This window comes from Etheostoma spectabile, chromosome 7 (genome assembly GCF_008692095.1).
Source record: "Etheostoma spectabile isolate EspeVRDwgs_2016 chromosome 7, UIUC_Espe_1.0, whole genome shotgun sequence".
Taxonomy (NCBI): domain Eukaryota; kingdom Metazoa; phylum Chordata; class Actinopteri; order Perciformes; family Percidae; genus Etheostoma; species Etheostoma spectabile.
Window position 1 is genome coordinate 28,141,597 of NC_045739.1, and position 23,073 is coordinate 28,164,669.

The 23,073-nt window shown below is 40.6% G+C and overlaps 2 protein-coding genes across 2 annotated transcripts; one reads left to right on the forward strand and one right to left on the reverse strand.

The window, feature by feature from the left end:
- Positions 1–5,651: 5,651 nt before the first annotated feature.
- Positions 5,652–18,383, reverse strand: LOC116692270 (POU domain, class 6, transcription factor 1). The gene is given in 14 exon segments (XM_074783862.1): positions 5,652–8,045; positions 8,978–9,146; positions 9,230–9,377; positions 11,220–11,290; positions 11,293–11,375; positions 11,377–11,509; positions 13,342–13,474; positions 13,581–13,645; positions 13,648–13,824; positions 15,069–15,294; positions 15,741–15,877; positions 16,026–16,206; positions 17,161–17,252; positions 17,978–18,383. Coding segments are annotated over 13 exon segments (1,923 nt in total). The 5' UTR covers positions 17,215–17,252; positions 17,978–18,383; the 3' UTR covers positions 5,652–7,699.
- A 710-nt stretch (positions 18,384–19,093) lies between these two features.
- Positions 19,094–22,403, forward strand: dazap2 (DAZ associated protein 2). Its single transcript, XM_032520424.1, is given in 5 exon segments — positions 19,094–19,260; positions 20,334–20,366; positions 20,369–20,451; positions 20,535–20,780; positions 20,896–22,403. Coding segments are annotated over 5 exon segments (504 nt in total). The 5' UTR covers positions 19,094–19,247; the 3' UTR covers positions 21,025–22,403.
- Positions 22,404–23,073: the final 670 nt, after the last annotated feature.

Consider the following 23,073-nt stretch of genomic DNA (forward strand, 5'->3'; position numbering starts at 1 on the left):
TTACATACAGTCATTTTTTAAACACAAACATACAAACAAACAAGGCATACTTACAAATCCACTTTAATAATAGAGCAATTACCTTGGAACGATCATATAAACAAAACCTAGGCGCTTATATATAACAAATCAACAAAAAAAAAATAAAATAAGAGAAAATAAATAGAAGGGGCTATCTCAAATCAAGTTAAGAGTTTCAAGTAAATAGATCAATTCAAGGGCTTTTTTATCCTCAACCCGTTTCATTGACTTACACAAAATATTAAACTCATTCTTTGCCGCAGGAAACTGCCGTGGACCCCTAACGGGAGGTTGTGTTTTTTTTTTTTTTTTCCCCCTTTCACGGGGCTGTTTGCCAGAAGACACCATTGTGTTCAAAGAAGCTGCTTTTTCCAACTGCTAACACAAAAAATCTTTTCATGTCACACCAAATCCCCAAAACCCAAGCTTTCTCAGCCTTTCACCAGTTTCAATTGCATAAAACACTCTTTTTTAAAAACACTACAGCCCAATTCTTACCTAAGACCAACAATGTACAGGAAGTGACTTGTTCCTTTTTCCAACAAAACCCAATCAAAATCCCTACACTTATTAAACCTGGGGCCTGTGCACGAAACTAGGATAGGGATTAAGCCGGAGATATTCAAGGTATCCTGGATGAATTTAGCTTGGACCGGTTGCACAAAAACCAAGATTGAATAAGCCCAGCCAAGAAACCCATGGGATTTGGGTTTTTGCGGGCCGGGCCGGTCCAGGCGGGCAAACCCCCGGAAAAGTTTAACCTGGAGTCTAGTGTAAAATCAGCTGCCGTCTGACCAAAAATTAAACGTTTTTAACAGTTATTCCTTGTTTTTCTGCAGGGGTTTTCTGCTTTATTTTTTTAACATGATTAGCCACTTGTCACTTTTTTTTTCGCGAGTTTGTTTTAAAACCCAAAATACAGCTGTTTAGATGTTAGGCAGGGTTTGCACTGGAAAAAACCCGATGCGGGTGGGACTTTTCCCGGTGGGGGGTTTACTATGTCGGGTCCCGGGGGTGGGGCCCGCCCCCGGGTTTGGCTGCCCGGTCCCTTTGGGGCCGGGGGCCCGGGGGGCCGGGGGCTTTTGCGCCAGCAGACTTCAAAGTGGGGCGGCCCCACTCTCTTTTTAAAAGTAGAGATAGCAGCGCAGCGCCCGTGGCCCAGCTTCAGGTTTATCAGGACGCGCCCCGGGAGTTTAAGTGTGACAAATTTTAAATTTGTAGCAAAATTTCTCAGATGATTTTAATGGCCCTGGCAGAGACCAATACTTTCATGGTTTCATTTCTTTTTTTTGGTCCTTCTCAAATTAAGGGGGTTGTTTGTGTTACTCCAAAATAAGGGGGGCCTTTTGGTTTTTTGTTTTGGGCTTATTTGGTTTAAAAAACCTTCCTAAAAAGGGTTCCCCCCATAACGGACTAATAACGGGCCAAATATAGCTACAGCACAAAGGGAGTGTAGGTTACATTATCACACGGGGAAACACCCCCAATGTTTTAATCTTTTATTTTTTTGCGGGATTGTCAGAAGAATAAAAAAACATAAATATTGTTTACATTATGTTAACAGCGTGAAATTAAAGTAAATTTATTTTTTTTCTAGTTTTTGCCCTTTTTGATTGTTCGCAGAACATTAATTGTAAAAAAGGGAATTAGATAAACTTATAAAAGATTTGTGCATTGGTTGAAAAAACAGTTCTCACGGGGGGTGAAAAGGGGTTTTTTGAAATTAAGCCTAAACCCGTAGGGCCCTTTTTCCCGGGGAAACTTTATTTCCCCTCTGTCTTTTTTAGGCAAAGTTGATATTTTTAAACCCCCACACTTTTTTTTTTTTGAAAAAGAGCCGTATTTCCCTTTTTTCCCTATTTTCCCCCTCCTCGTTTTTTTCCATTTGAAAATGCTGCAATGGGTTAAAAATTTTGGGGCCCTGCGTTTTTCTATCCGCATCAAAATTGTGACGATTTTCGTGGGGCTATTGAGGGAAAACCTTGAACGGGCACTTATCCGGGGTATCTACACCCGGCTCGACATAGCTCACCTGTTTATCCTGGCTCGGCAAACGTGCAACCGATTAAGCCAGGATGAGCAGATCACACTAAGTCAAGCTGCGCTTTTTCACTTATCCTGGATATCTTTATTCTACTTTCGTGCAACAGGCCCCAGGTCTCACACACACACACACACACACACACACACACACACACACACACACACACACACACACACACACACACACACAACACACACGCACGCACACACACACACACACATTCCCCTACACTAACCAATCAATGCTTTAGTATAGGCCTCAAAGGTCAGATTACTAGTTTTGAACAATGGATGCCGACAATAGACAGAGAGCAAGGGGAGGAGGAGGGAGAGACAGGGGATGACTAGGAGGAGGAGAGGAGGAGGAGGAGGAGGAGGAGGAGAGGAGAGGAGGAGGAGGAGGAGGAGGAGGAGAGGAGACCATCTCTATGTGATTAGAATACTTACTGTATTCATCATGTGATCAACCACGGATTAACCACAAACCTTCAGAAATGAGAACAGGTATGCATCTGTCTAATAAGCATAATAAATCAATCCGACTGTGTCTTGCACAAAATATCAGCAGATTACTTTACCTCTAGAGCATTGTAAATGTTGATATAAGCCTATGAAAGACAAAAGGGCTTTAGATTTAATAATAATAATGATAACGTATACTTTATTAATCCCGCAAGGGGAAATTACAATTACAACCTTTCAGTTCTCAACCCAACTCCCTACTGACTGAGATACTGCCACCATCAAATTAGAACAACTGTGTGTGTATGTGGGAGGAGGCCTGGGGGAAGACCCAGGACTAGGTGGAGGGATTATATCTCCAACCTGGCCTGGGAACGCCTCGGGATCCCCCAGTCGCAGGTGGTTGATGAGGCTCCGGAAGGGGAAGTTCGGGGTCCCCTGCTGGAGCTGCTCCCCCCTCGACCCAATACCGGTTAAGCGGATGGTAGGCGCTACAGAGCACTGTTCGCCAAAACCAACAGATTCAGGAACAGTTTCTACCCACAAGCCATCTCTCTGATGAACAGCAGACTTCTGACCCACAGTGTCAGGTTCAGTTCTGGTCAATAACACTGTAACACTGTCTATACAGCACCTGTATTATTCCACTTATTTAGTATTACTCATCATTCTCACATCTCAATTATATATTTTATTATCTATTCATCATTCTCATTTCCTATTTTTCCGAACTGCTCATATGTTCATACTGTTCATACTGTTCATATTGTAATATAATAACATAATACTGTTTTATCCCAGTACCCTTGCACTACGCACATTTAAATAATTGTATTGATCTCTTCATTGCACTCATGCCTCTATATTGTTTCTGTTTAGAGTATGTATATATTGTGTATATATTAGTGCGTATATTTCTGTTTTGGTTGATATGTATGTGTAAGCACAGTGTGAGTAACAATGCTCCAAAGACAAATTCCTCGTATGTGTCCTCATACCTGGCGACTAAAGCTGATTCTGATTCTGATTCTGATGAAGATGGATAGATTTATGGATGTGTGTGTTTATCCAAAAATGTACTATGATGAAAAAAGTGTTTGCCATTTGATGTAAATGCTTCATTGTGAGATGTGTTTACGGTTTTTCATTTTGAAGGAGATGTGAGGTATTTAGCAGTTTGTGTGCCCAGCAGTTTCGGGAATTGGGTGTAGAATTTTGAAAAAATGGGGAGACAAAGTTTTGAAAATGTGTGTGAGCAGCTGGGAAAAAACCTGTAATATATCCGTGGAACACTTCCCGTCTGTCACTAGCAATGATGACGCAGTGATTAGTGACGATTCTCTCGGATCAATCAGTAGTCTGGAAGGTTTTCACGTCACCTTGGGCATTCTTCAATGTAACCAAAAACTAACATTCCCGGAACGTTGAGCCAACTTTCTTATGCAACCAAAACACAACCAAAACCTAACCAAACCTAACCTTCAGGGAACGTTCACACAACCAAAAAGGAATGTTCCCAGAACATTCTGGGAACCAAACATTGTTAGCTGTGTCAGCTTGCTTGAAACCTCCAGAGAGGTTAAACTAAATCAATAAATAAGGATAATAATAATTTATACTATAATAATCTCGCAAGGGAAATTACAAGTAGGCTACTGTAATAGTCCAGAAACATAACTAGAGAATAGACTAATAAAATGATACAAATGGAAACAAAATACCACAAAAAAATATGTAGCCTACAATGTCTGTTAGTAGTAGAACGAGTAGTAGAGTGAGTGTTGGTTAGTTGTTTGGGGGACAGTTATTATATTATTATATTTATATAATATATATTATAATGTATTTATACTTTTTAAAGTGTATCCTGACAACAGAAAGTGGGGAGTGTTTTCCTTATAATGTTGTTAGTTAAAGCTGCTATAATAAGTCTGTAATAACCGAGTAACTAAAACAGGACAAAGGAACAGCTGGGAGTGTTTTTCTTCTAACAGTAGTTAGTTGAAACTAAAATCTGTAATAAACTAAGTAACTAAAACACTCAATGTGTCTTTGAAACAAAACCAATTTAGCATAAACTCTTATTATTAAATCAGATTTTCAGCCTACAGCTTTAAACTGTAGTTTTCATATTTCCCATCAGATGGAGACATGTTGTCATGTTTCAGGGCTCTGCTGTCTTTAAAGCATCTGCAGCCATGTTTGTGCTAATCACTGACATATCACACACACAGTGGTGGAATCTAAGTACATTTACTGCGATTATATGGGGGGGGGGGGGGGGGGGGTAATTGATTCTTAGATGGACCTTATTTCCAGGTTAGCCAGTGTGTTTTTTATCTGTGGAGACAGTTTTCAACACTTTTCATCCTTCCAGTTGCAGAGTTTTCTGGTGCTAGGCTAGCGCAAGTCAACAGTATCTGCTAGCCTGCCATTAAAAACAGTCTTACCCACTCCACAGTACACCAAAGGCAAATAAATTATAACGCCAGACTATCATGTAAATGTCTGTTGCTAGAATAATGTTAGAAATAAAAACTCCCCTACAATGTTTACAAAACATCTGGAGAGGGGGTTGTAAAATGGCCGTCGTCCTTTACAGGTAGTCACTACCCAATGTGAGTCAAGTGTAGATGTGAGTTGCACATGCTCAGATTTAAATGGTTTACAGCATAACGTGTCATACTGAAATTTGGGAAATCCACATAAAACCTTGTACGATGCTATTTCCCATAACTTTTGTAATTTTACTTGTTTAAAAATAGCAAAATTAAATTCGATATTGCAATATTCCTAATCAATATCTCAATATCACATTTTGTCAATTTCGTGAAACCCTACTCAAAGCCTTTGCCAGCACCACATCTAACCAAGCCAGAACAGTTTTAGAAGCTGATCCATAATCAAGAGCAGACCTGATAATGGCCTGAAAAATTAGCATTTTCATCTCCCTGTCAGCCCCCCCCCCCCCCCCCCCCCCCCCCCACTCTTCTTCATCTTGGGTTTACCGCCAGCTTGCATCCTAATGTTTTTCACTACTGTCATCTCCTGGAGTGTCCAGTACGTCAGCTTGTCCTCATCAGTTCTGTTCTCATATGGAAATATACCCAAAACAATAAGGAGTGGTTAATAAAAACAGGATTTATTGGATTTTTCTGACAGAAAGACAGATAGCATTCAACTTCTTATCGCCTTTTCTCACATTTTATGTGCTTTGCAAAAATCCAATGACTTATAGCTGATATATCTTGTTAGTTTAGATCTTCTTTTCTCTATTGATAATTTCATTAAACAATATTAAATATTGTTATCCAATATTGAGCATGAAGGAAAACACACTAAAGCATAACCTTTGCAATATGAATTAGTTTGTATGGTTAAGCATATACTGGATGTATATGTCCACTGCAATATAATAGGTCTATTTATTCAAAAGAAGAAAAAAAAAACCTGCTGGACCATCAAATTCACCATGTAAGTCACAAAATCAAAGAACGGGATTAATGCATATTAGGTTTTATATTTAATCTGCAGTATTTTACATTTCATCTGCAAAAAAGTAAGTTAATCTTAGAGATAGATGTTGATGATTGCAATTTTGCCAGTACCGCTACATTTTGCAAAGCAAAGATTTCTTGCCGTTCAATAAACATTGAAATGCAGAAATACATAACTGAACCCTTGCACAGTACATAAACCATTCGTAACCATTTTACTGTACTTTTCCTGCTGTCACTAAAGTGCAAAGAATTCTTGAAGAATTGGCAAATACAAAGAAAAACGCCGTAGTATGGTTCCTACAGAAAATAACTTCCGACTGCACATGCAAACACTCTTCAAACTCATTCACATTGAAAGTCATAACACATTAAACCACAAAACACCTTCCTTGGCTGAACAGTCGATTACATTTTTTTTTTTAATTCAGTAATTTGATCGATATTAGGCTTAGTAAGATTAATTAGAAAATATTGGCGCTTTCAGTATGTTTTTAGGCAACGAGAGAGTATTTCAAATTTCATAACTGGCCAATTAAACTCCTCCTAAAACATACTTTATCTAACTTAAGATTTCAAAAATGCAGCAGAAACATTGTCAAGCCAGGGGAAGAGTGACAACAGTGAATAAAGAGGAAAACACAAAACACCCTCAGAGTATTAGAAGCACATTAAACAGGACATACTGTGGTGGATTCACACACATACAGTATGTGTATTTGCATGACCAGTAACTTACAAATGAAAAAATCATTTAAAAAAGCTAAAATCAGTTTACAGTTGTGGCATCATAGGCAATAGCCGAGGCTACAACTTTATTGTATTTAATAAAGTATGCATTATTTTGAAAAGAACCGGTTGTCCTTCAGAAAGGAACCTCTCTATTGACAGCCACGGCAGCGTGACACCTTTCACGCTGCTGAATAAAAATATCAAAGCCACACAAGAGGAAATTACTACAGATTTTAAGCTCATCTTTGTAATTATGAAGAAATATCAAAATGATGATTGTCCTTAAACACTGCTGCAAAGTCAGGAGTCCAAAGTTAGCAAAGTCTGGCGTTAATTGGACAACTAATTCTGAGGAAAATAAGGTAATAAGCTATTTTAGTCTACAAATCTTATGCCTGTCAGAATAGTTATTTGTTTGCAAAGCTGTTCACGCAATAGAAATACTACCTAAATATGAAATAAATGAGCAGCAAGCATTTTGAAAACACCCATGGTGCCAAAAGCATGTTATTTAAATACCAGCGTAATTTCAGAGTTTGTGACAAAGTGACAATTATGTGACTAAAATCAATGTGACTCAATGCACTGTCACTTAGTATGAGTCAGAGAGATAGCCTAGAAAACCACTTGTATAAAAGTTATCCAAATGTTTTAAATATGACATGTGTATTATCATCACTGTATATAATAAAAAAAGACCATGCAGTTTGACTTAGTACCCATCACACAGGAGTTGTGTACACATATACCGCTTCATAACACTATTATTATTAAATTACACACTTTTATGTAATTTCCTTCCTTTTCTGAAAAAGTTTGTATTCTTTAATAGAGTTTGGCTTGTATTCACAACACAATTCCCATCTGTGTTGCTGTATTAAATGTTCCAACTTCCTAAAAAAAGCGACAAAAGATCAGCGGCAAACCCTCCCAGAAGGAGGTCGCTACGGAACCTGGAAGACGTTGATTTTGCTCGTGTTTTTCAGCGTCTGTCGCCGGTTGCAGAACCATACTCGCACCACCTCTCGGTCATAGTTCAGCTCTCTCGCAATTTCTGTAATCTCTTGGCCTGTTGGCAAGGCATTCTTCTCAAAGTAGGAGTTAAGAACTTCTATCGCCTGCGGCGTGAAACTAGTACGCCGCTTGCGTTTTTTGGATGGCTCACCGCCAACAAACTCCATCAGATTCTGCTGGCCTTTCTGGTTCCAGTGCTCGGCCTCGGCCAGCCACTTCTCCAGCACCGGCTTTAGCTTCTGAGCACTCTTAGGCGTGATATCCAGCTTTTCAAACCTGCGGTATGAAAGAAAATTCAGTCTGAACTATTTCCCGACAACACACTTTTATCTCAATTTCCTCCCTATGAATGCACATTGCAGAAATTAAATTGTGATTGTTTTGGGTATTAGCTCACCAAGCTTTAACCAACCTATTGACAAATGTCTCATTATTTTACTTAATTTACTTACCTCTAAATATTGGCCATTCCCAATTGCTGTTCATATTAAAAGCCACTTTAAGATCAACAATTAAAAAAAAAGAAATCTTAAGATGTATTCTCCTAGACGTCTTTATTTTTTCTGTATGGAAGTAGCCTAAGCAATGAAAATGTTAATTTAAAAGGAATAGTTCCACCTTTTGGGAAACCTGCTTATTGTTTTCTTTTCCAATAACTGGTTAGCTTAGCTTAGCATAGCATAAACAGTGGAATCAGCAGGCAACAGCTAGCTTGGGCTCTATATGATTCCACCTACTGTGGATTTTGTAAAATCATTTTTATGTATATAGGAAATAAACAATATAAAAAATATGTCACAAAACAATACAATTTATACTCACAGATCTCCTTAATTCTATGACGAATGTAGCTAAAGCAATGAAGACGTGTTTGGATTAAGTTACCTGAACACATTCACATAGATACATTCATTTAAGGATGTAATACTACAGTCTTTTACATATAAATGTCATATACTGTATATGTTGCTGTGATACACTCACTCCACTAAGCATGACTGCACTGACATAATGAGAGTAGATGTTGGCATGGGGGGGCCTTAACTACATTCCACTTCTAAATTGTTATTTGTGTGCGTGAAATTGGGTCAGTCTATAGACATATCAAATGCACTGTATACACGCTTTTATAAAGAGAGAAGAAAATACATTACATTACTGAGGAAAGTTTCCATATGTAAGACAACATGAACAGGGAAGTAATTTACCTGCAAATGGCAGACTGGCTGTAGGCCGGACCCTCAGTTGCAGTCAGTGCCTGCCCTACTTGTGTCTGAGTAAGCCCCAAGGACAGCCGGCGGATCTTGAAATTCTTGGCAAACTCTCGAATCTCTTCCAGATTAATGCCTTCCTCGCTGCTGACTACCTGCTGGGGTTCTACGATTGCAAAGAGTCTAGTTAAAAATAACTACCTACTTAAAATGGATCTATGTTTGGATATGAGAAGCAGGCGTACATACTGCTGACAAGCTGGCCCACTTTTGCAATGTCTCCACAGGTGATGGGTACTGTGGAGGAGAGCGTGGTGGCAGTCTTCAGTACAGACGGCTGCGGGGCGATGACAATTGGTGACTGACTGACAGTTGTTACCGAAGTCTGCGGGGGAACAAATAAATTATATTCTTAGATGACAAAATGGCAAAGTTTTATCATATTTAAATACCATCAGGAATAGTCAAACAATCCGCCAATTAGCTGTGTCTATTCAAAGATTCAGCAGTTTGGTCTGTTTCAGCTTTTAGATGAGATAAGATTCCGTTATTGTCATTTCTCAGCCCTAAAGGCGCTAACCAACCCAATAATTGGCCGTCGGACAGTCTGGCGAGGTCTGTGACTCAAGTCTGTTTGCTGTGTTCTGTGCTGTCGTCCGTTGGAGGGACCGGCGGCCATCATTTCGGCCGACCTGACATGCTCGGTTGGAAGGCGGGCACTGCCGGCAGTCGTCAGAACAGGATGAGCGGGACTAGAGTCTCTCAAAAGCTGATGAAAATCTTTTAAACTGACCTTTGTCGATCTGAAATGAAGACAGATTCAGCAGCTGCACGGCCTATTTCTCGCTTGAAATGTTTTCAGAAACACGTTTTGGTGAACTATTTTAGTAAAATATGAGATCGTATTGTGAACAAGGCGCATGACAGTCTGGCTTTGAATTTCTGGAGAAACCAGACCCGCGTGACGCGTTCGGCCAATCAGCTGCCGTCGGCAGTCAGCATCGCTTCGCTGTGTTCCGAGGCGAACTGAGGGAGGCAGTCAGTCCGACTGCCTTTTCTGCCAAAGCTTAGCCGTTGGGTTGGTGTGTTAGGGCCTTTACACACTTTTAAACAAAATGTGTGGGCAGCCACAGCGCAGCGGCCAGGGACCAACTCCAGTTTTTTTGCCACTGACAGAAGCACTAACCTAACACGCATGTTTGTAGTGATGAGAGGAAACCAGAGCACCCAGAGGAAACCCATGCAACCACACAGAAAGGTCCTGCCCAGAGACGGGATAGAACCCAGTACTCCGCAGTGCCTTTTTGCTGAGAGGCAACAGTGTAAATTAGGGCGCACAAAAAGTCAAAATTTAATCACAACCCCTATTTTGGCCCCACGATCAAATGCACCGGCCACATTCTGACTTAATTTTTTTGTTTGTTTTTTTTTTAAGCTTTTTGCCTTTTTAATCCAGCCCCTAGGTAGCAACTTTAACTTTACGTTTGGAAAAGTGTCATTATTAGCCTTGTTAACCCGTCCTAGTAGCAAACTTTAAGTTCCGCTGTGAACGGGGTTTTATTTACCCTTGTTAACAGTTCCCTACTGTAGCTAATTTAAACGTTACCGCAGTGTGGGTTTTGTTAGCCTGGTTAACCATTTCCTACGAGCTGGTTTAAACTTTCCCCTGAGTGTAACGTGTTATTATTTACCCTTGTTAACCCAGTTCCCTACTGTAGCAACTTTAACGGTACTGCTGTGTAGGGGGTTTTTAGTTAGTTTTTTAATCCAGTTCCTACGAGCTGCTTTAAGTTCCCTGCAGGAAACGTGTTATTATTTAGCCTTTTTAATCCAGTTCTACTGTAGCTAGCTTTAACGTCCTGCAGGAAGTGTTATTATTTGTTTTTAACCAGTTTAGTGCTAATTTAAAGGATAGCAGCAATTTTTCGTTGCCCAAATTTGTTTTGGGATCAGAGAGCAGCACAGACTTTTTAAGGGCACCGTAATGAGGTATGAAAATCCCGTGGTATTTCGTCCGGTAGAAAACAGGGTACAAAAAAAACTTCAAATAAGAGGAATGTAAAAGCAAAAGGATGTGAAAAGTTTAAATAGTATGCAGAAAAATTTTTTTGGTTTTAAAAAAAAAAAATAATCGGATAATTAATTTTGATGCAAAATGACAAAATAAACGGATTGCATTTTGGCCTTTAAGACCTAGTTTAAAAAAGGAAAAAAGTTTTGTTTTTCACCCGTGGGAAGGTTTGGTAAGGTTGGAAAAGCAGGGGTTTGGCAGAACCCCAGCAGCAGAGGTTGCCCAATGAGACCCATTCCTAGTGTGGCAAGATTGGCCTGGGCGTTGAAAAAAAGCTGGGGGGTGACAGCCTGGACCAGGGGGCCCCTGGACTCCTGGGGCCCGGAGCCCCCGAAGACCTGGGAGCCGGAGGCCCCGAAGACCCTGGAGCCCCCGGAGCCCCCGGAAACCCTGGAGGGGGGGTGTTGTCGTGCCTCAGCCCGAGAAAACGGGTGTAAAAAAAGGGGGGGGTTCCCCAAACCGAAACATGGTTTGAATTTTTAAAAAAAAATACAAAAAAATTAAAGAGTGAATTCTGGAGGGTTTTGCCACACAAACCCCCTAAAAAAAAAAGTAAACCGTCAAGTACGCCTGTTTGGATTAAGTCCCTTTGAAAAAAATAAACACCAACCCAAACTGCAATAAGGGTCGAATTGAGTAATGGAACTGTTAGGGGACAAATCTGTTTTCAGAGAAATTGTCTTATGCTCCACTGACTTGAAATAGCACTGCTGATTGATGTAAACTAGAGGATGGTTTTTTTATTCCCCCCGACAGACACAAAAGCATTGCCACTGTCCTTGGAGAGGTTGTGATTCAACAGGATCATGTCCAAAAAACGTTAATGGAACTATGTGAGGAGAACATGTGAGATGTGTTCAGTCTATCAAAGTCTAAGGGCCATATCCTGCACCCGGCACCATGGGAGAGCTGGTCTTACAGGGAGGGTTGTTCAGGTGCATTCTTGGCGTATTGCTATAGTATTTTGAGGCAGCGGAAAGTGATTGCGCCACTGACCAACAAAAAACCTGGTCCAAATTCAACAACGCAGCATTTCATTGTTATTGTTACAGAGCATTAGTAAAATGTGCCTAGGCACACAGCTCGCACACACTATGCAATGCATCAAGATACAAACGCGCCTGGCTTTTAAAGGTGCCCTGCCACAAGTACTTAATTACTTTTGTAATGTCTGAAGTTCTACAATGGACTCTGTAACATTTTGTGGAAAAACTGCCTTGGTTACCTTGTTTCAAGTCATTCTATTGTGGTATAGAAAGCCTGCAGGAAGACTCAGCTCGATTTGATTTCTCATTAATATTCACCGAGCTAAGCTGCTTGACTCTGATTGGCTAATAGCAAGCCAATGAGAGCCTGGCTATCAGCATCCTTTACCTAGCTCAACTGGGCAAGCTCATGAATAGTAATGAGCTCCGGCAACATGACATCAGACTGTTGTAATTCGCCTGATTTTTCCTCTTATTTCTTTTCAGTGGCTAGAGCTGACAGAGGAGCAGAGGAGCATTATTTTTAAATGTAAATGTAAATGTGCTGTATTTTATATAGCGCTTTTCTAGTCTTAACGACTACTCAAAGCGCTTTTACATCATACAGGATACATTCACCATTCACACACATTCATACACTGTGGCCGAGGCTGTCGTACAAGGTGCCACCTGCTCATCAGATAAACACTCACACACACTCACACTCCGATGCGCAGCATCAGGGGCAACTCAGGGTTCAGTGTCTTGCCCCAAGGACACTTCGACATGGGACCACCAACCTTCCAATTGGCAGGCAACCGCTCTACCGCTGAGCCACAACCGCTGTTTACATATTCACAACATAACACAAACACATATGGACCTGGCATATTTCAAAAAATGCAAGTGGGAGATGGCCCTCTGATTGTTTTATTGCATGTTACGCACAAAACACACTATGATTAATAAGTACAACCCTTTTGAACCATGTGCCTGGCGCATAGACCATTTTTTCTGCCATTAAACTAGCAAAAATGGATTTGTACACGCCCTAAACGCACTTGTGCCAGGCACTCCACGATGTGCGCTTAGAACGTTAAAATAGGGCCCTAGAAGTCTTTTTGGCTAATGATACACTACCATGGAAGAGATGATGTTATTTTCTCATATTTAAAGCATCTTTCCTTCAGCATGGAGTACAACGTAGAGAGCAGTGAAGGCGGTTGGGAGGAAGTACACAAGACGGACATCATAGTTCCAATCCAAACTCCAAAATAGAACATCACATAACATTATAGAAATTGAGTGGCATTATTTTATGACACCCACCTGTCCCTGGGCATTTGTGATGATCTGGCTGGTGATGCCAGCCATGTTGGACATGGCACTGGTGATGATGGGAGTGGAGGTGAGGGAACTGAGGAACTGGGGCTGAGCTCCCAAAGAAGAAGCATTGATCTGGGGAGAAAAAAACACACAACGTCTGTCAATAGCACAGAAAAATAAATCGCACGACTCACACAATATAAACAGTACAGAAAGTATGAACAGGCAGCGTTCTTACAATGGCAGGATTGATGGAGAGTCCTGCAGTCTGGAGTGCTGCTAAGGATATGTTGGACTGAGAGACGTAGTGGCGGCCGCGGTGGCCTGGGCTGCCGCCACCTGAGCAGCGGTGACCTGTGCATTGGTCACCTGTGTTGGCTGAGACGTCACCTGCACCTGCTGCATGGAAGCTGTTTGCGGCTGGAACATTGTCTGGGCATTTGTCTGCAGTTGGGGCTGAACAGAGTTCAGGACTGTCGCAGCTGAGTAAAAGGTCAAGAGTTTGCAGCCTGTTATTTTCTGTAGTTCAGTGTCACAATATAGACTCAAAACATTTTCACAAGACTTAGAAGCTACAGCCACGCTAGCGTCTCTGAAGCTGTACTAAGGCACACCGGTGCTTTGAGCTAAAGGCTACCGTCAGCATGCTAACCAGCTCACAGTGACAACGCTAACATGCTGATGTTTAGCAGGTGTAATGTTTACCAAGTTCACCATGTAAGTTTAGTGTGTTAGCATGCTAACATTTGCTAATTAACAGTAAACAAAAACTACAGCTGAGGCGGATAGGAATGTCATTACATTTGCAGGTATTTGGTTATAAACCAAAAGCATTAGAAACAGTTCATTCATTTTGACCTGATGATGACACTAACTAAAAAGTTAACAGATCACCAAATGAGCTACAATTCATACTGAGGAGGACATAAATGCCTAAACCACATTTCATGACAATCCATCTAATAGTGTAATGTCAACCTCCTGTTGGTGCTAGACATAAAGTCCAAGGCAAATCTGAACTAAATGTAATCGCAATCCACCCATTGTTGAGATATTTGAGTGTGGACTAAAGTGGTGGACTGACTTTGCTATTCCTAGGATTTTAGTTTATAGTATGCACACGAAACACGTTAACACAATCATCATGGCAGTTTTCATATAGTAGCTTTTCGCAAAAGAGTCCTGCAGAAGGCCAAATACACCCCAAAATAATGTCATCATATCTGTAGTGAATTTATTCATTCCCAGTTGCATATAGGCTATGCATGCTCACTGTACTGTTCTGATTACAAGTCGGAGACAAGAGTAAAGTTCTCTCATTTACTGTTTTCCTCTGGCACTCAAAACAGTGCAGGAAAAACTTAAAGATGTGTCGCAATGTCTCAAAGAAAGAGCAACAACAACAGAGATTATGTTACTAGCAGGCCAGACCTGCCCCCCCCGCCCTCTGCTCCACCAAACACCAGCATGCACACTGACCGTGCATGTGCCATGCATACCCGTGATTGGCAGGGAGATGGGAGATGACAGACTGGCTCTGCTAATCCAGAACTCCCAACTGTGTGATCATCATCATTAAAAAGTGACGCATGGTGCGTGCAGGATTACGGCTGCCGGAGCTACTGGCCACTAGCGTGACCAATTAAAAATGTTGGTATTGTAGTCTGAAATCTCCATATGAGAAGCTAAATGGGGAGCACACATACACAGAGAGTTTGTGTTTTACCTTGGAGGCCAGCAAAGGGCAGTTTGAGGAGATTTCCGGCCGCGTTAGCTGTCGTGAACCCGGGGATGGTAGCTACATTGGTGGTAGGCAAGGTGAGAACAGCCAGACCACCCTGGCCACCAATGGAGCCTGCCATACTGAGGGGAATGAGCAGGGGCTGCCCCAGGGATCCAGTCTGGGCCATCATTCCAGTCATCAGAGTGGCCAAACTTTCCTGGGTCAGCACCTAAGGTAGTATATTAAAAGAGTTGTGACTGGGATTAACAGAGTATTGATTTTTTCAGACAATATTTTTACTTTATTTGTCTCTTTTTACTTGCATTCTGGTGTTTTTACAGGGGTAATTTTACTGATAACAGTAATAAATGCTTCATCGCATTGTACTCAACTATGCTATATTTCTCCAATCCACTGTGGAGGTTTTTTTTGTTTTGTTTTTTAACATATTGGGTATTTGATGTTTTATTGTTGCAGTGGTATGCTTTGAAAAAAAATGCTCTGCCTGAGGCTGTATGATCAGGTGTTTGGGATGATATGCATCCCCGAACTCTTGTTAATTTCTGTCCCTGGTTTCAAGACAAACGAATGAAACAAGAAAACTATTGACTACAACCTTCTTTCTCTGATGACTTATGATGACTATGTAGTCAGTGTGTGAGTTCCCAGCCATACCTGTGGACAGCCTTGTACGGTGATGGGCATGGCGGCCTGCGGCTGCGACAGGGACAGACTGACGGGAACAGCGGGAGTCAGCGTTTGGACAGCAGGGGCAGGAGCCTCTACAGACACCACATGCTGCTCGCCCAGCACTGCGGGAGCACAGCCACGGTCGGGTCTTACTGACATTTGAAGTGGTTTTCACAGCTGCCATTAACATTTCAGTTCACCTGTGTCATGTCCATGTATGAATAATAAGTCATCTGCTATTCGTCATTATCTAGTATGACCGCGATTTACCTACTACCCCGGTGCTCTGGGGCACGTCCTGCGTGCTGCCAGCCTCAGGTTGCTCTGCAGGCCGAGCCACTCCCTCCTCAGCTCTGGCTTCACTCTTCACATCAGGTACGGATGGTGGCAGGGTCGCATCGACTTCTACCTCTAGCACACGAATCGTCTCATGGCCAGACATCACAATGACCTGCACGGCAATTAGGAGTAAAAGTTGACATGACTCATATTCAAAATAAACTGCAGTACACTATTCTATTTTCTATTCAGGGTTCTACAATTTTATAAAAGATAAATTAGTTATAATTGTGTTATTAGTGTGTGAAACGCCTACGTAAATAAATAAAAAATAAATTAAAAAGTAATGTTAAATGTCTTGCTTGATCTAGCACCTGAAGGGTCACAAAAATTGCCAAGAACTGAATTTAGTATTTCTCTACTTCATCAACTCCCCCTTCAGCTACATATAGGAAATCTGATTTTGACTTCTAAGATGATTCATGGTATGCCAATATGAAAGACAGCGAGACAACCTAGGCTGGAGGTGCGGAGAGACAATGCAGGAAGGAGGAGGAGGAGGCATACCTGGCTGTCTTTAGCAGGGAATTTCAAAGTGCAGGATTTAAATGGCTGAAAAAAAAAGACTTCTGCAGTCAAACAGTGAATGGCTAAGGAAAACAGAGAAGCCGAGCACGTTAGATACAATGACCCAAACCAAACAAGAAAAAGAAACTCAAATGAGAAGCACAGGAAGGCATGGGTATACAAAAAAACAATGATAAGAGCTTTCGTCAAAGCTCCTCTCCACAGCGTTTCTTTTGTTTGCTGACTACATAGACAGAGAAAAACCACAAATTATTATCAAGCATGGCAGTTTGAAGACTGCTATCCCTGAAAAGCATACAGTCGCAGGAATTATTAGGCGATAAAACAAACACAAAAGTGGGTCTTGGGTTCAATGGACTTCTGTGAAGGTTAATCATTCCATTGTGATATGGTATGTTGACACATGGAGGGTGGCGGGCGCAAACAGCAGCAGAGGACTTGAGGACAACATAGGTTTTCGTGGTTTGGTTAAGTTTAGTGTGGTTATAGTGGGAAGAGAAGGCCGTTCGTCGTGCTTTAACACACAGGTGAGTGTTACCTGCTCATTGACAGTGAGTGGGGCATCTTTGGCAGGGGGGTCCTTGGAGTTCATGGCTCACTGCACCACCACAGTCACTGTTTCCTGACATTCTGGGTAAACAAACATTGTTATCAGTATGGTATCATTATAAAAATAACTCTGAAAAATGTCTTGCTTCTACTTAATCCACTCCTAATGTTTTTGCAGCAATTTCAGAAATTAAAACTAAATATCAGGTTACATGATGGTGACCCCTGTTAGCCCACAGTGTGTCCACTACCTGGGCAAATGCTAGTTAAAACAGAACCACATGCAGAGGGCTGTTTTTTTGTTGTTCGTACTTATTTCTGTCATTGCAGGACCCGACTATTTGGAGGGGCCTATAAACAGGCCATGGTGTGTTCACTTCTGCTGCAGAGAACGTAATGAAACACGCTGATCGTGGCCATGAAGTGGTTACATTTCTTGTATCGCAGATCCAAAAAAAGAGATTCAAGATGGTGCATATCCCGCTGCAATGCCCTGTTAGGAATGAGGATCTGTCAAAACTTCATCGGGTGTTGATGAGCTCCCCACCCCCATCCTGGCCAATAAAAGTCTCGCCGCGTCGGCCACTTTTCAACACCAGCACTAACCACCAAGTACAGGCGACAGAAATCATCTCTACCCATGCCTAGAGGGCGAATATTATGTATTTCCCTCTCTTTATCATAAATATATAAATTATGCTAATTACGAACATTGCATATTAACCAAAACTCATTTCCTCTCGCCATTTCGCTGCTATGCGCGAGCAGCAGACTCGACTGGACTCCGGGTAAAATATCCAACTTACCGCGTAAATGGAGCTTATTTTCTGTAATCCCCCGCTTTTATAAAGGTCCTTGTCACAGTTTGTTTCAGTCACACCTAATTAAAAATTCATCTCAGCTTCCAGACAGGCGCTGTGACTGCACACAAAAGAGGTATTTGCATTGATAAGGAGGGTTGCAATGTTAGGATCTCCTCTCTCTTAATATTTAATGACGATGCCCTTTCTGCAACAGTTCAGATAATAAAAAAATCCATCAGGGGTCTCACAAAATCCTATCTGAGCTGTAAAGTCGGACAAAATTGCCACAAAATTGGCTTTTTGCACTACGTCATGAACATAATTTATGCAAGGAAAAAATCTTACATTGAAAAATGTCTGCTTCGACTTGCGAGGCGCCATGGTTCTCTTAAAGGGGAAGTAGCGCAAATAAAAGCCGAGGAAAGAGCATTGACAGTGAAATAATAGATAGCTTAAATTAACATTGTGCTGCTACACGAACAGTTGCCCAGTTACTGCTCTTCATCGATGTTAATATTGCGGCGATATTTTCTTTGTTGATGTATAATCGTCAGTCATGTGGAAAATGACTAAAGGCAAATTAAAGAATACAGCTAAAACAGGCTGTTAAGTTCCGAAAATGTTAACTTAATGCAGTCTTTAAAACCGTGAAAAAAAGAACACATGTGTCACATGGCGATTTACGATATAAAAAATTGAATAGTCTCATATATTGATATAATATCGATCTATTGCCCAGTCCTATTTACTTCTATGAATTAGTATTGCTCAATGTCTTTGCAGAACTATGTTTGTGTCTACTCTAGCCTACTGTGGAAAATGCATCCTTTGCTTTTTGATGGCCTGCTATTTTTATTTTGTTTTTTAAAGAGTAGCCAAAGACCTCCATCTGCCAACAACTTGACTATGACTTTGTAGTAGTGTCACACCTGCTGTTCTGAGGTGCGTTTTGTTAAGTTAGTTAAGTGCAAATAAATGTATTTCTTACTGGATGGAAAAATATCCACCCAGAACCTCAGCATCAGAAGTCAACAGTTCACCTCCAGTCCCTGAACGCCTCTGTTTCTAACGGTAGAGGGCGCGCGCATTTAAAACACCGAGTGCCTCGTACCACAGATAGAGAACGCCTGACGTCACCACTTCCACAACAACAAGAAGCTGAAAAACAAGGAAGTGAATGATTGTGAAGCCGTAACCTGTTATAAGGCCGTGACAAGATACGCAAAGCTCCGTCTAATCAGAAATTCCTCAGCCTCCGGATCAATCCAGAAAAATGAACAACAAAGGTATTTACCCAGACCCCGGTTAGGTAATTAGTCAGCTGTCCGTTTTACGGCGCTGACGATGTAACTACAGATGAAGAGCTGTCGTTAGCGTTACATCTGAAGCGGACTTCACGTTTAGCTAGCTACGTAACTGTTACATGACAATAAACTGACGTCTGCTGGCTAACCGTGTAGCACACACGTTGATTTTTGGGCATCTAGTTCATTATAAGATATTTTAGATGGAAATAATAAATGCCTAAATTTACTGTCAGTCACCTTATATCACCACAGCATTAGCTAGTGGCCAGGTCACATATTTTCGGTTAGCTAGCATCACTCAATACAGGCAGATTCTACTGTTTTGGTTAAACGTTGCATTCAAATCTAAATCTAACAATTTGACTACTAGTCCAATGTTTTATTGTTATTTTGCATAATGTCGAATGTGTGTAAGTATATTTATATGTAACGGTACATACATTGTGTAATATTTTTTTTCTCCGCTAAATGCCCCTCATTTGAACAGATCTTTTGTTGCTTTCAGGGTTTGAAGTGCACAAGTAGGCCCGCGACTAACGTTTTTTTTTTTTATTATTATCGATTAATCTACCGATTATTTCCTCAACTCTGTGTAGATGTTAAACGTTTGTCTTGATGCATTTATGTTTTTGAAAGACGTTGGTTCCTGAAATAACTATAATTTAAGCAGTATTTTCAATACTTTAGTTCATAGTTTTATGTCATTATAGAATTTTTGGAAACCCTTGAAAAGAAAAAAAACATTACCCTTTTGATCTTTTTGTAAAAAATAAATGTTGCTTATGGGCTGTATTAAAGTGCTCTGTTAATATTAAAATAAGATATTTTCTATTACTGTTTTAAAATGTGTTATTCTTTGTTTAACTACATAGTAAATATACATTTTTTGTGACAGACCGCTTCTGATAAACTTCTGACCTCTAAAAATGTCTCTTTAGTGTTGTGATAATTCAACACTGCCAAAAAAAAACTATCACTCACTCAACCTGGGGATGTCTGGGTCAGTCACTGCTAAGAAAACCAGTTGCTGAAAGTAAAATGTTGTTTTGCAGGTTCATATCAACAGCAGGCTGTGTACCCTCAGCAGACTCTGCACCTGTATACCCCCCTGCTATGCAAATGTCTCCTCAGGCCCCTCCTTACACAGACACACCACCTGCATATTCTGAGGTAACTATTACATTTATGTCATCATAATAATAACACAATACTCTCAGTGAACAGGTCTGACTTTCCATCTCTGTTGTCTGCAGATATACCAGCCCAGATATGTGCTTCCACATCAGGTGCCCGGTCAGGTGGCACAGATGTCCTCTCACTACCCTGGTGCTCAGATGTTTATGCCCATGCAACATATGCCTGTTGGGCAAATGGGCCAGAATGTCCCCATGGCTTACTATCCCATGGGAGCCATGTACCCCCATGGTTCAACAGTGATGGTGGATAGCAGCTATGATGCTGGTGCTCGCTTCACAGCAGGCAGCGGCGTTTCCATTCCAGTGAGTACCCACCTAGTCTAAATTATAAATAAAAGGAGACAGACTTTATTGCAGTATAAAATCCAAAGTTGATCAGCTCTCTTAAGTGTTTGTGCCCGTTTCTCCCATTTTCTAGCCCCCACCTCCTGGACATCCCCCCAATGCAGCTCAGCTGGCTGCCATGCAGGGTGCCAATGTTGTAATGGCACAGCGCAAGAATAACTTCTTCCTGGGTGGATCCAGTGGAGGTTATACCATCTGGTAACAGCAACTCTTCAACTCCTCCTTCATGCCTAAACCGTGTCCCCGTCCCAAATGATGCCCCAGTTCTTCCCCCATCCCCATACGCCTCCCTCTTCAGGCTGCTTGGTCATGCCACAATACTGATATCACCTAACGGAATGTAATATTGTAGAGCCCTTGTGAAAGGTACAGTACTCCACTTCTGACCTAGAGATCAAATGATGAATGCTACTGCCTGGAGAGGACAAATGCAACTTTTTAATGTCGCAGAATTCATTCCATAATTGTCCATTGGGTCTAACCCTCTTTGGTCATTCCAGATTGGACCTCTTTCAGGCATCTGTAGTCGTTCAAGAGACCTGGTCTCATTTGATCGAATGGATCGCAAATTACCTTGAGATGTTCTTGTATACCTGTAAAAGCTACATAAATAAAACATTGAACTATCAGACCCGCATTATATAGTTTAGCTGCTTTATGGTGAAAGTGAAATGCAGTTAAAGTTGCAGTAAAAGCGCAAAAAAAATAATCCATTTGTCTTTTTTTGAAAACTTTTAGTGTAGTTAAATTGGTAGATGTGTAATAGTTTCATGTAAATACCAGTATGACCATGAGAAATTACATCTCAACTATACAAAAAAAAAAGAAAAAGAAGTGGCATCTTGGATGCTTTTAGCTAGAACTGTCTTGTCCTTTGCACAGTATCCAAAATATTACAGCTAATTTGTTGTACAGTCTTAACAGATTGTTACATTTAAATCACTTGTAAATTTAGACCAATTAAACTGAGGCAAATAATTAAAGAAAAGATTTCATGCAATATCCAAAGTGGTTTACTGTACCTTGTTGGGCAATTTGTAGATGAACATAGTCAAGTGCCAAAGAGCACTGGGGATAGCCCAAATTTAAAGCAAATTAACTTCAGTAAACTTAAAGGAAAGAAATTTAAGAAAATCCAAATAGTAAGTTGAATGGGAAGCGTGGTTGGTGTAACATTTTAGCATTTAGCAGTCTCCTGTTTTTATTTCACAGTCGGATACCCAGAGTTTATACACTAATGTTTTATTGTACAGACTACAAGAACTATCCTCCGCTGTTTTTTCTCTGTCTTTTCACACCGTATCGTTTGGTATCATTAAACCAATTTCTAAAGTATTTATTCACCGTAGAAAAATGTCACCTTTGTGATAGCATTAGTTTCTTGTCAACGTTTTTCAAAGGTTGAGGAGACTTTAATAAATATTTCAGTGTTTCTTTTTTTCCTTCATTACTTTTCCACATTTACATGACTAGTTAGGCTAATACATTTGTTAGTATAACCAATGAGCTGGTTGTACCAAAGATTTGGTCTACAATGCACTTCTGTTTGGTTGGGACTTGGAATTTGAAATGTCACAATTTGGAGAAAAAAAAGAAAAAACATATCATTGAATAAGCAAATATAAGATTGTTGGTACAAGACCTTCATTCTACCATGACTGCAATTGTTAATGCGTTAACGTCACTTTATGTGAGTCAATCACATCTTTAAGTTGTTGCATACTTTTGCACCTTTTGCTATGTAAAAGATTTGATTAAATACTTTTTATCTGACATGCACTGCAAAGCAAATCTGAGAGGTTGCAGACAGGGGGCTACTTTTTTTTTTTTTTTTTTTTTTCTCTTCATTTGGTTTTCATGCCTTTTTAAAGAAAGCTGTGAGAATTTTTTTAGATTTAGAAAATTCATCTAGTCTAGTCCATTGAAAATGTCTAGGTGTGTAGTAGTAGCCTGAAAGTGAATGCAAAGAGGCTATATCACTGTCAGCATAATTGTTCATTTCCAAGACATTTTTGTGCTGCTAATTAAACTTTAGAATCTTTCCACAATACGTTATCTTGCAAACTTAAAATAAAAAAAGGTATCTGAAACTAGGTAAGTCAGCATGGATACCACAAACATATTCGTAGATATTCTTCATTTTGGTGTCTGGTAGCGTCAACGTGTCACTGGGTATCCGACGCACCGTATCAAGTTTTAACAGCTGTGGCCACCAGAAAACAAACGCTGTTGCCGTCGACCAACTTTCAGT